The sequence below is a fragment of the Canis lupus genome, chromosome 24 (genome assembly GCF_003254725.2).
Source record: "Canis lupus dingo isolate Sandy chromosome 24, ASM325472v2, whole genome shotgun sequence".
NCBI lineage: Eukaryota > Metazoa > Chordata > Mammalia > Carnivora > Canidae > Canis > Canis lupus.
The window spans coordinates 39,979,730-39,995,978 of record NC_064266.1 but is presented as its reverse complement, the minus strand read 5'-3'; the positions used below and the strand labels follow the sequence as shown (position 1 = coordinate 39,995,978).

Sequence of the window (16,249 nt, the reverse complement as noted above, 5' to 3'; positions counted from 1 at the left end):
CTCACTGCCTGGAGATTCCAGAGCCCACTCTGGCTCCCTAGGCCTGGACCTCAGCTGCTCTGTCATCCCAGCCTTGACATTTTGCCACCAAATAGGGACAGCTCTCCTGGGGGCAACCGCACCACCAGTCTCCTGCCCCTCCTGTCCCAAAAATAGAGGAAAGTTTCTACCCACCTTTCCCAGAGCCAGTTGCCCGTCTCCATGTAGATGCCGTCCTAGCAACTGCCAACGTCCAAGGCCAGACTCCTCCTCCTCTGTCATCCTCCTCTTCCTTCCTTGTCCTTCCTGGGCCAAGGAGACACTTCTGGCCGCCCTACCTGGGTAACTGCTCCAGCAGGCTGCTGGGGCTCGGAAGGGACAGGTGCTGCGCAGGTGGCATAAATGAGGGGCGTGAGCTCAGGCTGCATCAGAGAGGGCCTGCCTGTCCCCTGGGTGAGCAGCTGCAGACTGTCCTTTGGAAACACAGCCCCAATGTTGCCAAATTGAATTTTTATGTGAGATCTCCTACTTTTACTGTGGCAAGAAAATTTTTCAAACTTTTTTAAACTATGAGAGCCCATGAAAACCTGTCATAGGCTGTATTTGGCCTGTGCTCAGAACCAAATTCTTTGACTCTGCCCTCCTCCCTTTCCCTGGTCTCTCCACAGCACTGTCCGCACCTGTACACCCCACCTGCTCTCCAGCTCCCGCATCTTCCTTTCTAGTCCTCCGCCAACTGATCCTGTGCACCAGGGGAAGTGTGAGAGTATCAGGTGTCCCTACCTCCATCTTTGTGGTGAAACTACCTACCAACCGCCAAATTATTCTAAAATACCTCTCTAGGGGATCCCTGGGTGGCGCAGCTGTTTGGCTCCTGCCTTTGGCCCAGGGCGTGATCCTGGAGACCCAGGATCGAATCCCACGTCAGGCTCCCAGTGCATGGAGCCTGCTTCTCTCTCTGCCTCTCTCTCTCTCTCCCTGTGTGACTATCATAAATAAATTTTTAAAAAATATTAAAATAAAATACCTCTCTAATCATGTAGCTCACCTTTGCACTCAAAGCCCTTTAGAGGCTCCTCCTTGGCCTCCAGCTGTCAAATTATCCCCATTGGCACAGCCTTCCCCGACCACCCCGTTTGCCTGCTTTTGACTAGAGCTCTTAAGACTTGGTCAAGCCTGGTGGTGGTTGTGGAGATGGGAAGAAATGGACAGGTTCAAGAGGTATTTAAAAATTAAAGTTCAGTAGCACCAGCTCCTGTGGCTTTCAGTACAAATAACCTATTTCCTACTTCCTATCAAAGCCTAGATAAGATGCAGCCTACGGTGCACGTGAGTTTGCAAACTGTCTGCCTGATGGTCAAATCTGTTTTACAAGTATCTTCTGTTTAACCCGCTTTAAAAAAAAAAAAAAAAAAAAAGTTGCGGCCTAGAATTAATGATCGAGTGATTGCATATAAAAATCACGGTTCTTGGGGTGCTTGGGTGACTCAGTCAGATAAGCATCTGACTCTTGATTTCAGCTCAGGTCATGAGAGCGAGCGGCGCATCCGGCTCCACACTCTGCAGAGATTGCTAGGTTCTCCCTCTCCCTCTGCTCCCCACTCTCTACTTGCCCACTTGCCCTCTAAATAAAATGCTTAAAATAATAATCGGTCTCCCTGTCAAAAAAGTTAGTGGTGACAAGTCCAGACCAAACTTCTACGTGGCAACTAGTGGCTACAGTTGAGGTTAGCCACCTCCTCTGATGCAGGACATGCTGTTTACATCTTCACCTAGCCCTCCCTACTGGCAAAAATCAGGCATATGGACACTTCAGAAATGAGTTTAAAATGCCAATTAAATATTTTTTGTCCTAGAACCTTACAGGTAAATAAAGAAAACAAAGTAATAAGTTAGCAACAAAATATAATGATCTCCCCTGCCCCTCACCTCACCCACATTGGATGTTTTCTTGTATTAGGCTTACTTGCTCATGCATTCACAAAATTTTAAGTCCTGGTCAGTTACATAATTCAGTTTCTGGCATGTGAGATAAGCCTTTGTTGTTAAAATTTCTAAATGGCTCGGCCATAGCCACCATCCTGTGCTAGATCTTCCACTGGCCTTCCAGATGCATCCATGTACCACCCCTCTCCACCGGAGATAGACCGCCTCCAGCCAACTACCCCTGGATTCCAACTGGGTTTGGCCAATGGTGGGCACCGGCTGGGTTTTGGAGGGAGAATGAGGCCGGCTGTCTAGTCTCTGGGCTGTCTCTGTAGGGATGTCACAGGTTAGGTCTGTCCTGCTTCAAATGAAGGCAGCCCCTCCCTGAGTTCCAGAGTGAAGGGAGTGGCTGCTCCCTCCTCTGGCTCCGAAGGTACATGGCCCTCCTAGTGGTTACCTTCCACCTTTAGAATCTTGGTGAAAATGTTCTCAAACTCCTCTAATTTGAGGGGGTGACCTATCCCCTACCATACCCTCATGATAGATGCCTCTAGTCTCACCCCTCTGAGTACCAACCAAATGCATGCAAGAAAAGTGTCCTTGTAAGGATTATTTTCTAGAATCTGAGTAGGACTATTTGGGAACATTTCACAGCAATTTAAAGTTTGCTTTTATGTCTTTTAGAATCTTAGACTTACATATTTTATCTTTAAGCCTGATTTGCTTCTAAGTATTTAACCAAAAACATGACATATGCAATGTCTAGCCTTGAAGGTTAAAAAGTGACTGCCTCTAAAATTATGTATACCTAATCCTAGAAATAGCCTCTTTTTATGATCCTTTCATTGGTATTTTGGTGTATCAGTGCCACCTGCTGGAAAGTTAATAAAATTAGGTCCTTCCGAATCCCAAAATGTGTATGGGGGTGGTGGTGGCAGGGTAAGTGTATTCTTGAAGAGAAAAGCTTAATCTTTAAATACATAGCTGTTTAACATCATCATTATCAGTATAAACCCCAATTAAAGCTCTGTAATAAGGTCTGAAACTTATGATTAAAAAATCCTAAATATTTCTTCCTCTTGATACATTTCTTGGTTTCTAAAATATTCTTCTGTCATTCTGCTCTATGTATGAAGCTCAGCATGCCCCAACATATCTCAGCACTACCTGGTTCTTTTACTAAGATCTAGGACATTGATACATACGTAAAAGACTTGTGAAACATTTATGTCCAGATATAACATGATATATGTATATTTAAATAAAATATATACTTTTTTTTTTTTTTTTTTTTTTTAGCATTTGACAAAGTTTTGATGGTAGAGTGAGTAAAGTGGACAGATGTAGGATGGGATCTTTCTGTAGTGCTTTCACCACCTCTGAACAGCAACTGGAAGAGATGTATATAAACAACATGACACAACCGTGAGACTTCCTTATAAATAAAAACTGCAACACATATTCTGAATGATAATATAGAAACATAAAAGGTTGCTTAACCGATTTTAATAACATGACATAAAGCCCCTACACTTGATAGAATCGTTATGCAAAATACATAGATGAATACTGTCTTCTTTTAAAAATATAAAATAAATAAGCAAGACATGTGAAAATAGGCAAGTTTCCATTAAATAAATGAAAATTTTAAAAAAAGAAAGTTTTGCTTTCCATATCATTTGAAGAAGGGAAATTATCATTTTAAACAATATTCAAGTTTATTAAACAAATTAAAAAAAAGTATTATAAAATGTTTAACTGTCATCAGCTTCGAGGTTTATGTTGCTCCCGAATTTTGCATATAACTGAACTTTCAGATCCGCTAACACTCGCTGAATTGATTCCACTCTGGCTTCTAAGGCGTCAATTTCTTCTTGCAAATTTTTCTGGGGAAAAGAAATCATTTAAATTAATTCTATTCAATGGATGGTTACTGAGCATCTGTAGATGAAATATTTGGGAAGAATTTTAGGTCAAACTTTCTAAACTTGGGACAGGCAGCTAAATAACACTGATAATTAAATCTAAACAAAAAGTCTGAATGTGGATACTTTTAATTCATAATTTATATTTGCTTATTATAGAATGAATCAAATCAATCTTCTCAGTTTTTGCTGATTTAAAAAACAAAAGGGATAAAAAAGAAAATTAATTCCCAAATTATCATACCCTAATAAAGAACCTCTATACAAATACTTCTGGTAAACAAGTTTTATCACAGGCCTGGCTTCCAACACAGCCTCTTCCAACTTTCTCAAGAATAACTATGAAACGAGAAGAAATGATAAAAATTCACACTAACACCAATAATTAAGAATAACAACTTATAGTCAGAATCTGGAAGAAATTTTCACCAACTGCTGGGCCCCTGGAGCCACTTTGAGAGACAGTAGTAACGGGTGCCTCATTTCTGACACAGAGCAGTGCTGCTCACATGAAATGCATGGAATGTCAGAAGTTCCTTACTGGCCAGAATCAAAAAAAGGATTTCTCCTGAACATAACCAAGAAAATATGAAGTTGCACAAATGGCATACCCATTAATATTAGGAACTGGGGAAGAATGCCTAGTATTGACAATGTTATTCATTTCGAAGCCTGGCCACTGAATCTCAAAATACGGCCCCCAGAATGCTTGGAAACTTCTGGGGCTGCACTCCAGGCCTTCTGATTTGGAAGTTCTTGGGATTTCAGTGATTAGAATTTTCAACAAGCCCTCTGGGGGACTCTGATGCCTGCTAAAAGTTTGAGAACCACAGCTATGAGAAACAAAGATGACATACAGCTATTAGAAAGGAGATAAGACTTCTCTACCCTGAAAACCTAGTTCATAGTGAAATTATGACATGCAAGAAAATTATTTTAAAAGCCAAGTCCTATCATGTATCACTCATTTCTTAAAAGCCCCTGAAAGGCTCCGCTTCGCCTTAGGGCCAGGTGAGCAAAAACTACAGCCCACGGGCCTGATCCAGCCGGATACCTGTTTGTGCAGTTTTACTGGACTGTGGCCCTGGGCATGCATTTACACATCCTGCTTCCATGGCAATTGTGAGAGAGCCTGGATGGCTCACAAAGCCCAGGGTATCTGCTATCTGACCCTGCAAAGAAAGTCTCCCAACCAATCTCCGCTAAAATAAAGTCAATTTATCAACTCATCGGACAGAGTTTTTTTTTTTTTTTTTTTTTTTTCAGGACAGAGTTCTTCAAAGACAAAGGCACAATTTCAGAGGCTCCCAAATCTCCAACTAATCAAAACTTCTCTTAGTGGCCTTTTTGCACCATGATCTTTTTATGATCACTTTAACAAACGACCATTCCACATTGGTCTGGAACATCCTGTCCCCTCTTCTGGTGAAGACCCACTTCGTGTTGCGTTGTCTCTTTCCCAGGGAGCCCTCCTGACCCTGACACCTAAGCAGACACACTCCTCTGCTCTGTGCTCCGACAGTCACCTCTCTGCCCACACCACCTTCCACTCATTACTAGTTTTACTTGCTGAACTTTCTCTTTACATTTACACTATATGCTCCATGCAGGCAGGAACCAGGCATATTTCATTGTCTTCCCCGTATCGGGGTTCATGGCAGAACCTGATACAGAGTAAGCACTCAACAAACACTTCTGGAATGAATGGATAAATGAATGAACAACAGAATAAAGGTTCACTGTCTGTGTGGGGTACAGGGAGGGAAGTGCGTTCACAGCAGTGACAAAAACTATAACCTATATTCCACAAGAGTATCTGAGGATGGTGGAAAAAAAAAAGAACAAAACTATAAAATTTTACCGTGAAAGAAAAAGGTTTTATACATAAGGGAAAACACCAATGTTTCTGCACAGAAAGATTCAGGAATAGAAATGTTAGTTCTTCCCAAGGCTTATTAAACATGAGTTTAATTCAGAGGAATTTTTGCTTTCGAGGACATTTGAAGAACAGAGACTAATATTTTAAATAATATTCATATTAATTAAGCAAACTTCAAAAGAATGAGAAAATGTTTGATAGCTACCAGTCTTAAGTGCACGTGACTGCTCCTCTCACAGACAGCTGGAGGGCGTGTGAATTGGAAACTAATTTCATACCATGTCTCAAATGCCTCAAATTTTGTCCATAAATCCATACTCTGACCAGTAATGACACCTGCCTGATTATTTCCTAAAAGAATCCTAAACGTGAAAAAGACTTGAGTGTAAGAATGTTCACTACAACATGACTGTAGGAAAACACTGGGAACCAATTCATGTTAACACCAGGAGGGCAGTGAACTGAATCAGTGTCCACCCGCATGATGTGAGACAGTCATCAGAAATGTTTTCAAAGCACGTGTGCTTGGCCCTGAGCAGGCCCTCAGTGAAGATGTGCTGGACAAATGAACACTAAATAGAATGAGAAAGTACTTCTGGTAGAATGTTAACTGACCAAAATGTGAAGTAAACTTACGCAGAGAAAAGAGTAGGTGAAAACATAAGAACCAATGAAAATGTCCACTATGGGTGCTTATCTCTGGGTAGTAGGATTATAGGTGATTTTTGTCTTCTACCCTGTAATATTCTATAGTTTCCACACAGTGAGTTTAGAGCATGGGTTCTGGGGTCAAAAGGCTACCTAGGCCCTCCATGTCACTTTGAGTAAGTCCCATGACCTTTCTCAGCCCCGACCTTCAATTCTAAGTTGGGACGAAGGCTCTGCATCTCCCAGAGCCCTTGTTGGGATTACGTAAGATCATACCTCCAAGGCTTTCATTTCATGGCATGCCCGGGATGTTGTAAAAACCCATGCAGTATCACCTAGGCCCCGTTATTTCCCTACACCTAGAATTAACGTGTTCTTCATAACAACACACACCCTAATGGAAGTCAGCCTCCCTCACCCAGGGAAAGACTCCAGCATACCTTTGCTTCTTCTAACATTTCCTGTGTCTCTTCTTGAGAATGGCTAATGAAAACATCACCAATTTGATAAGGTATCATTAAGCAATCATCATCTGCAAGCATGATGTCCTCACAAGCATCTTCTAAATTCTGGAGTTGTTTCTAGAAACACAAAAGTAAATGGCAATGAAAAGCACACTCATAATTAAAATTCCCTGACGGAGGTGAAGGTCCAACTTTAATCTGGGGACACCAACTCTGTGAGAGACCCTTTCACAAAGGTATCACCACACTCACATAAGACTTTCTTACATTTCTCCGTGGCATTTCCTAGGGAAGCGCTTAAAAGCTAACTCACTGCCTCTAGCTGTTTCCAGAATGCTAAAAGCATCTGTGGGGGACGGCGGGCATCTGTGGCCACGCAAAATGTGTCCTACTCCGCCAATTTCCACCTAGTGAGTTCTGCCTCCTGTGGTAGAATGAAAACAGTGCAAACCTCCATTTCTCAGCCTTGCTCGATGAGAGGATGAAGGTAGCTATGAACCCACATTCCACCAGTCAACTGGCCTTGAACTGGAGCTCAGCTCGGAGGAGCACATAGGAGCTGCTGAGCACAGGCCCGAGTTGGGAGTGGGCAGAGGCTGGGGCGAGGGCCGGGGGTGCCACCCAGCACTCCCAGGTCTGCAGCGCAGCTTCCCGTGCTGGAGGACGTGGCTGGCTCTGGGATCACTGGAAACAATAGCAGCTCCAGCACCAGCCATGTTCTCGGGAGACGCGGTTCTGGGGTCTGCTCCTGGAGCGCCAGCCCAGGCTCACCCCCTCAACACTCTGGAAGTTCTCACACATCCCTTAAGCAAGGTCTTTTTTTCTTCAACTAACTAGAGTGGGTTATGTCATATGCAACAACGGGCCCAGAGAAATAGAATCATGTATTACTGAATTCAGTTTTAAAAAGCTATAGCAGAAGCACTTGGGTGGTTCAGTGGGTTAAGTATCAGACACTTGATTTCAGCTAAGGTCGTGATCTTGGGGTTGTGGGATCAAAAGCCACATTGGGCTCCATGCTGGGCGTGGAACCTGCTTAGGATTCTCTCTCTCCTTCTCCCTATGCCCCCCAAAACCCTGCTTGCACGCGCTCTCTCTCAAACAAAAAAATACAAACAAAAAACACCTATAGTATAAAGATCTTTCATTTTTCTTAAATATTTATTTAATACCTTTTTTATTTCTATTTCCTCCTTCAGCTCTGTGATTCTACTTGTATTCCGTGCAAATTTGTTTATCTTTTGTTGATCTTCAAAAGTAACGTTGACATCTTCTGCAGCCTGAGAAAACATTTCAATATTTTATAATTTTACTGGAGAAGTTATAGGTTAGCTTCTTATATAACTCTGAAATAATTCAATAAACTATCTGCCCTCATACAGTCAAGAATCGCAAATGGTACAGAAAATCACAAAGGCCTTATAAGTATTTGCTCCACAAGCTCCAGATCTGTTCATACATCTATAATCTCTTCCGATAGTCTATGGAATAATGCCTAAGCCTAAAAACATTTCAAATATGAACAACAATTAAGAATAAGTCCTGAACTAAGTAAGTCAGCCAACCTTGGTCTAGAGCAGAATTTCTCGAGCTGGAACATTCTTTCATCAAAATAACCCAGGAAGCAAAAATGATGTGGTAATGAGTTCTGGTAAAGGCTTCATACCAATTTCTTCTCTCAGAGTTAAAACCTACACAAGCTTATTGGAGCTGTCAGGAACCTGACGGTTTCTAATGCTTAATGCAATTGATACACTGGCTAGAGAGTTACTATGCATTTCAGTGGCTGTATTCCACACATGGTAAAAATTATGTTTCTTTTAACGCGGACCCTATTTACATGTCATCATTAAGAACAGGATATGAGGTACTATAAAATGATTAAAATTGAATGTCTAGAAATAGTGTGATTACATTTGTAAATAAAATTATAGAGTACTTAGATGACAAAGTATAAAATAGCTAACATTGACTGAGCTCTTACTATGTATCAAGAACTTTCTAGTGCTTTATCCTCATTGCAAACCCTTCAATGAATCTTATTAAGTATGACCGTTAGGAAGTAGCACTATTTTATAGATGGAGAAAGTGTGGCACAGACAGGATAATGTCCCCCGAGTCACAAGCCAGTATTAAGTGGTGGAATTCGATTTCAAATCAGGTAAGTATGACTCCAGAGTCCAGACAGGTCCACCAGCTCTTAGAAACTGAATGTAAGAGATACTTGGGTGGCTCGGTGGTTGAGTGTCTACCTTTGGCTCAGGGTGTGTCCTGGGATCGAGTCCTGCATCGGGCTCCCTTCATGGAGCCTGCTTCTCTCTCTGCCTATGTCTCTGCCTCTCATGAATAAATAAATAAGGAGAGGGACATGAGCCACACTGGGTCTTGTCCTACACTGACTTTGGCTATCACCAGCAGAATGTGGGCTGACAGCTGAGTCCACCAGTGTTCTAAAAGCCCAGAAGGGAACTCTGGCCAATTATTTTTAAAAAAGAAAAAGAAAAGAAACTGAATGTAAAAACACATGTGGACACGCAATCATGCACATTTGTCAGAGGCAACAGGAAGTCCTTGGTTTTCACCGGATTCTCAAAGGGATACCATATATTAAAAAAGAAAGAAAGAAAAGAAACAAAAAGAAATTAAATACTAGATTCTCCTTGGAGCTTCCCCTCATTTATAAGATAAGAACAAGAGCCCTTGATTAGAATGTGATGGAGGAGGGAAAGAAAGAGCAAGCGAGTGAGCTTCAATCAGGCCTATTTTTGCTCTTTTGTAATGATTCACAACAACCATGCCTCCTCCCTTCACCTGGTCTCCTGTGACCTGTCACATAAGAGATGCACATTTTTATTTCCCCAGAGGTTGAAAGGCAACCTGTTGTGTCAAATGAGATTGGAGCTTGATGAACAGAACACGGAGGCAGATGCCTAGAACTCAGCCCTCCCCTGGCCTGGGCTCTCATCACAGAACTGACACTTTCACATGCATCAGGCTCAGCATCAGAGACCCCCAGAGGGTATCTTGAAAAACTCCTTTAGATCACGATACACAGAGCTTTGATTGGCCAACCTTGTGCATGACTTAAGAATACAGAAGTTGGGAAACACTGAGCTGCACTACAGACACCAAAGGAAAGCCCATATTTAGGTATCTTGGGATTTGAGGGGTTTTGCCTACATAAGAACTAGCAATTCCCAAAGCAGACAGGGAACGGAGAATTCTAGAGAGTTCCTGCTTGCCTGAAGAGTTTAAAATACTGAGCTCCTCAAAACTTCACCATGTATTTATAGATGCATTTGTCATCTTGAGGCTTGAACGGGGTCACTCTCATGAGAGCAACTACCGCAGGGCTGGCCTGACCCACAGCTGAGGCTAATATATGGGTCTCTGAATGTGACTCTGAATCCGGCTTGATCAGACTCACATACACACCGTTTCTTACAGGGTTGTGAAGGAATTTGGCCACCTGTTTCTATCTTTCCAAAGCAGGTGTTTCCTTTCCTAGCAGCCCCCAGCATGTACTTGGGGCCTGGAGTCCGTTTCCTTAGCGGTGGTTTCCTCACTGGGGCCTCAGGGCCACAGTCGCTGTGTGAGGCAGTGTGTGAAGTCCGTGGTTAAACTGTACACCACCCAGCGGAGTTCTGTTTACAGCAAAAAGTGGTAAGTCAGCACCTTCCAAGACTACTGGCAGTGGCTTCTGTTTTCATCTCACTGTTGTGGAACACTCCGACATTGCGTGAAGCTTCACTTTGGCAGGGAAGGGCTGATTCTTACCTGGGGATCCACAGACACTGAACAGTCCATTTACCCCCGACACTGTGCAGCATGGCATATCCTGTCTGCGCATTCCTCTGAAGGGCCTTCACAGTTCTCCTGATTCTCAAAGGGAGCCACACCCCGTAGAGGTTAGGGACTCCTGCATTCAGGAAAGCCAAATGTGCTCACTGCTTGCTCACAAAGCCATGGGAACTCAAAGAGGAAGGACTTATTTTTTATTGGGGGGCAGAGTGGTCAACATAGTAAGAATGGATTCAAATCCAAGCAGGCAGGACTTTGGACAAATTATTCCATTTTTTGGAGCCACCTCAGGCTTCTTCCTGTAAAACGGGGAAGCCAGTTCCTCCTACCTTGCAGAGGTGATAAACTGAGGACCTGCAGATGGAGCTGCCTTTTAATAAATAACTAAATGTTTTATTTCCTGAACAATGCTTACCCCAAAAAAAAATCATTAGAGAGGAAGAACAAAGATCTAGAAGAAAATTCTGCTAGGCCAGAGAGAAATAGGACTACTCAAGCTTCAAAGTGGAAATTAAAATTCCCTGGACCCCGACTGTACCCTTTTCTTGAGACTCAGCACCTTATAGGATTATGAGAGGGACATGAACCACACTGGGTCTTGTCCTACACTGACTTTGGCTATCACCAGCAGAATGTGGGCTGACAGCTGAGTCCACCAGTGTTCTAAAAGCCCAGAAGGAAACTCTGGCCAATTTCGGTCTGCCTTTATTTTTGTTTTTTAAAGGTGTCTGCCAAATCTCCACGATATAAAATTTTGCATTGTATTTTTACTCACTTTTCATGCCCACAGTCATTCATTTAACAACTACTTGGTAAATGGTTCCCATGTGCCAGGCACAGTGGAAAGGGAGGCTGTCCCACCCCCCTGTAGTCCCACCCTCACGAATACCTGCAAGCTTACATTCTAGAGAAGGAGGTGGGCAAAAGGCAAGGTGGGCAAGATGGTGCTAGATGATGATGATACACGTGGTGGGGAAAACAAAATAGGTTAGGGGCTGCAGTGTTGTGGGATAAGGAGTGAAGGGGGCTTCCTTGGCCTCTCTGGGGGAGGGGACAACTGTACTCAGGATCAAGGACAGAAATCAAACACAGTCCTCTGAAGGCCAAGAACCAGATCTTGGAAAGCAGACCTTTGGAGAGGACTGAATTACCTCACCCAAATGCTCTCACCAGAAAAGCCATGACCCACTGGGACATAAACATGTTACAAAGGTAAAGCATTCCGAATTGCAAAGTTTTTATTAAACTCAAGGGGCTATCCCCATGATATTTCACGCCCACTCACTGACATGCCTGCTTGCTCCCAGAGTGGGCAGAGGGCCAGAGTGTACATGCAGTTAACCCATCAGAAATGCTCACAACTCTGGAAAACACCTGCAGGAGGCTGCTGCACATATCATGTCAGTCTGACTAAGATAATGAAGAAAATCCTCCATGCTCTGGCCACCACCCACCCCTCGATATGTTCATTTACCATCTTGGCTCAACCTCCCCCGATTCTCTGCCATCCTGGGCACCCTTTCCTTAAACACATCCAGGGGCTCTGCAGCTGATACTCCCTCTCTAGAATGCCCCATCCCTTCCCAACTTCCTTTTCCTCTCCTTAGGTCATTGCATAGATCACACCTTCTCACGAAAGCCTTCTCTGGTCACAAAGCAGACCTTACTCCAGCCCTCGTGTCACAAGTCCTTTCTGTCATAGTTCTTCGCAGAGCTGGGAATTTTAGTCTTGTGTGACTACTGAGTAATGCCGGCCTCTCCCCGCAGAATGTAAGTTCTACGGTTCTACGATGCTATGAGGGTAAGGGTGTATAAGCATTATTATTGCTCATCACTGCTTATCACTGAAAAACTGAAATTGTGCCACGTTACATGCTGAAAAAGTTTGCTGAATGAATGAAAATATGTTGGCAATGAAGTTTTGCCAAGTCCAAGGTTCAAATCATTTCCCTACCATTCTCTCAACGTTTACTTCGTCTCTCTGCCCTTTGGTCTGCACACCTGTCAAACGGGGTGGGGGGGGGGGAGTACAACTAGCATCTTCTATGGAAGTAAAGACCACACCTAACAAAGGGCCCCTGTAAACTACAAAATAGAGATGGAGGGAGTCTCACAAAGTTTCATACTCCTCTGAATCACCCTAACCCTGAACCCTACTCTGACACTCAGTAAGAACTTGTGGATGACAGACCAATAGAGTGAGCAAATCGCCCCTGGTTTGCCTGGGGCAGTCCTGGTTTTAGCACCCTACAAAGGAGGCAGGTGGCTCAGACAGAGCATATTGCTGAGTAGGGGAGCCAAGGAATTTGCAGTTGAATGCAAGCAAATCCCTTTAGCCAGGGGACTCCCATCAGACACCACGGAAATTTGAAAACATGGGCTCTAGAGAGTTGTGCTCACTTTAATGCTAATTTGCTGCGGACCGGTTGCCTCATCTGTAAAATAAAGATAAAAGCAGCCTCTGAAAACGAGTGTGAGATTAAAATAATGCGTGGGGCTCGCTCAGAACCGAGCCCACCTAGCCCATCATACAAAGGAGGGCCTCGGTAATCACCAGGCATTATTAGCATCCCCCCCTTCCCCATTTTATTTGTCTCCTGTCTAGGTATTCCTAGACACCTGAGGGGACTCCGGGAATTAGAAGCTGTAAACAGGGAGCTCACACTCGCTTAGTGGGATAAAAGGTGGGCTTCGGGAAGAACAACATAAAATCGGAGCTTGAACTGCAGCTCTGCTCATTAGCTGAGTCATTTCGAGGCCACCGACTGCTCTGCTAAGTCTCTCCATCTGTAAAGTGGGAGGAAACCGTGTCTTCGCTAAGTTCCCGGGAGGATCGGGTACATCAGCCGCCGGCTTCTGGGCCCGGGGCCGCCGTCCGCCGTCGGGACCCAGGGTCTCGGGCGGGAGCCGCGACGTCCGGCGGGGATGCGGGCGGGCGCGACCCGGGGCTCGAGACTCCGCCTCTCTGGGCCTCGGCCTCCTCACCGGCCAAGGCGGCGCCCGGGGCACCCCCGCGGGGCTCCAAGGCCACGAGCAGGTAAAAGGCCCGGCGTGATGCCAACCGCGGTCCACGCGACCCGCGCTGCTGCACCGCGAGGGCGAGGGCGAGGGCGGGGCCGGGACCGCGGAGGGGGGGAGCCCGAGGGTAGCGACCCGGCTGCCCCCGGGGGGGGGGGGGCGCGGGGGAAACCCCGAGGGTCCCGACCCTGCTGCCCCGGGGGGATGGGGGGACCTCAAGGGTCCCGACCCGGCTGCCCCAGGGGGATGGGGGGAACCTCAAGGGTCCTGACCCGGCTGCCCCAGGGGGATGGGGGGAACCTCAAGGGTCCTGACCCGGCTGCCCCGGGGGGGATGGGGGAACCTCAAGGGTCCCGACCCGGCTGCCCCGGGGGGATGGGGGGACCTCAAGGGTCCCGACCCGGCTGCCCCGGGGGGATGGGGGGACCTCAAGGGTCCCGACCCGGCTGCCCCGGGGGGATGGGGGGACCTCAAGGGTCCCGACCCGGCTGCCCCAGGGGGATGGGGAGAACCTCAAGGGTCCCGACCCGGCTGCCCCAGGGGGATGGGGGGAACCTCAAAGGTCCTGACCCGGCTGCCCCGGAGGGATGGGGGGAACCTCAAGGGTCTTGACCCGGCTGCCCCGGGTGGGGATGGGGGAACCCCGAGGGTCCTGACCCGGCTTCCCCGGGGGGGCGGGAGGGGACCCTGAAGGTCCCGACCCGGCGGCCCCGGAGGGAGGGGGGGAACCCCAAGGGTCCCGACCCGGCTGCCCCGGGGGGTGGGGAGGGGGATGGGGGAACCCCGAGGATCCCGACCCGGCTGCCCCGGGGGGATGGCGGGGACCTCAAGGGTCCCGACCCGGCGGCCCTGGGGAGGGGGGGATGGGGGAACCCAGAGGGTCCCGACCCGGCTGCCCCCGGGGCGGGGGGAACCTCAAGGGTCCCGACCCGGTTGCCCCGGGGGGGGTGGGGGGAGGCCCCCGAGGGTCCCGACCCGGCTGCCCCGCCTCGGCCGGCCCGGGTGGGGTTGGGGGTGGGGGCTGAGACGCCCGGGGGAGCCGGCGCGGGGAGGCCTCGCCGCGGGGCCGCCCTCGGGGCCGGCAGCCTCGGGCCCCCGCGCCACGCCGGCCGGCGGAGCCGCACCCCCCCCGCGGCCCGCGCCCGGCCCCGGCGGCCGCCCCCCGCCGCCCGCCCCCCGCGGCCCGAGCATCCCGCACCCGAGCGCCCCACTCACCGCCTTCTTCATGGTGGCCGCCATCTTGGGACTGGACTACTGCGCGCGGCGGGGAGGGCGGCGAGGGCGCGCTCCGGGCCGGGGCGGAGAGTCGCTCCCCGCGGGCCCAGAGCGGCGCCGCACACAGCGCTGCCCCCGCATCCCCTCCTACCGCGTCTCCGGCCCGCGGCCCCCAGCGCCCGGGACTCGCGGAGGAAATGTGTCCTGGAAGCACTTGGTACGTGCCAATTAAAGGCACAGGCAACGCCCTGTGGGCCGACAGAAAGTGGGGGGTGTGGCGAACCGCCCCGGAGTCCCCGCGGCGGACGGCAGGGGGCGCGCCTCGCGGGGGGCGGGGCCTGGGCGGGGAATGGGCGGGGCCTGGTGTGGATGGGGCGGGGCCACGAGCGGACCGAGGGGAAGTTCTCTTGCATCAATTCCACAAAACTTGTAAGAAGTAGGCATACCTTAAAGAGAGCTAAAAACAAATGGCCTTGGCTCTGGGACGTGAGATGTCTGTGCCCTGCCAGTTCACACGGTGTAAGGAAGGAAGTGCTCCTCCATTAACCTACTCAACAATGCTCACCCAACAATTACCCTACACCTACACCCACCTACACCTGTGCCTCCCAATTCTTTTTTTCTTTTTCCTGTGTGTGCGTGTGCATTCCTTTACACTCTTAACACTTAAGGAACACCCCAAAGCTCTTCTGTTTACGTAGGTTATATTCATCCATATTTCCCATATTAGAAATGAAAATGGAGAATTCTTTAAAAATTTATTTAATAAATAAACCCATTCCATATTCATATAAGTGACGTTTCAAATTATGCAAAATCATAGGAAACTGGCATGGGCTTCTGAAAATGAGGAAGAGGAAGAAGGATGTACGCACTGTTGGGCCAGCTGCCAGCAGCGTTTTGTGCATGGGGCTCTGGGTGGTGGGGCTGTTCACCGAGGCAGAGTCTTATGGCCTGGGGCAGTGTGGTTTGATCTGGACAGGTGCACGGACAGGGGGCTGACCCCTGGCCACCTTGGTACTGGCTCTCCTCCTGACTCTGTATCCCACCATCTCTATCCCCCTTCACTCCCCTTCCCTGGCATCCTTCAAGCTGATCTCTGTCCCAGCAGGAGGATCAGTTCTGTAAGTACAAATGGGGACTTTCATATCTTCTGTTAAGCATCCTCTCCTGTCCTTAAACTTGAGCATCTCCAACCTCGTTCTTCCCCTACCTATCTAGACAAACAAAAGAAAGCAGCTTGTGGTGCAAATGGAAATAATTGGAGACCACAGGTCAGGAAGGAAAATCACCACTTAAGAATACTTTCCCACTTAAGAATACTTTCCCCACTAAGGGTGACTGAACTCATTCCCTTACACCAGGTTGAAGACTGGCCGGCCATTGACTGGATC

General features: G+C 47.6%; 1 protein-coding gene across 2 annotated transcripts; it reads right to left on the bottom strand.

The window, feature by feature from the left end:
* Positions 1–3,391: 3,391 nt before the first annotated feature.
* On the bottom strand, positions 3,392–15,055 carry PFDN4 (prefoldin subunit 4). 2 transcript variants are annotated; one of them, XM_025470446.3, is made up of 4 exons: positions 14,856–15,055; positions 7,994–8,101; positions 6,798–6,938; positions 3,392–3,791 (listed from the first exon to the last, which is right to left on the bottom strand). In XM_025470446.3, exons 1-4 carry the CDS (start codon positions 14,877–14,879, stop codon positions 3,660–3,662), a joined length of 405 nt encoding a protein of 134 aa, XP_025326231.1. In that variant the 5' UTR covers positions 14,880–15,055; the 3' UTR covers positions 3,392–3,659. The 2 variants fall into 2 exon arrangements, with proteins under 2 accessions (XP_025326231.1, XP_035561786.1); XM_035705893.2 differs by lacking the exon at positions 14,856–15,055 and adding an exon at positions 10,599–11,044.
* Positions 15,056–16,249: the final 1,194 nt, after the last annotated feature.

Bases quoted from the DNA above. Each gene is read 5' to 3' on its own strand.
- PFDN4 (XM_035705893.2), bottom strand. From the start codon at position 10,628: ATGGACTGTTCAGTGTCTGTGGATCCCCAG. The intron at 8,102-10,598 runs GTAAGAATCAGC...ATGTTTTCTCAG, and splicing joins CAGTGTCTGTGGATCCCCAG to GCTGCAGAAGATGTCAACGT. The intron at 6,939-7,993 runs GTATTAAATAAA...TTGTGTTTCTAG, and splicing joins AGGAAATAGAAATAAAAAAG to AAACAACTCCAGAATTTAGA.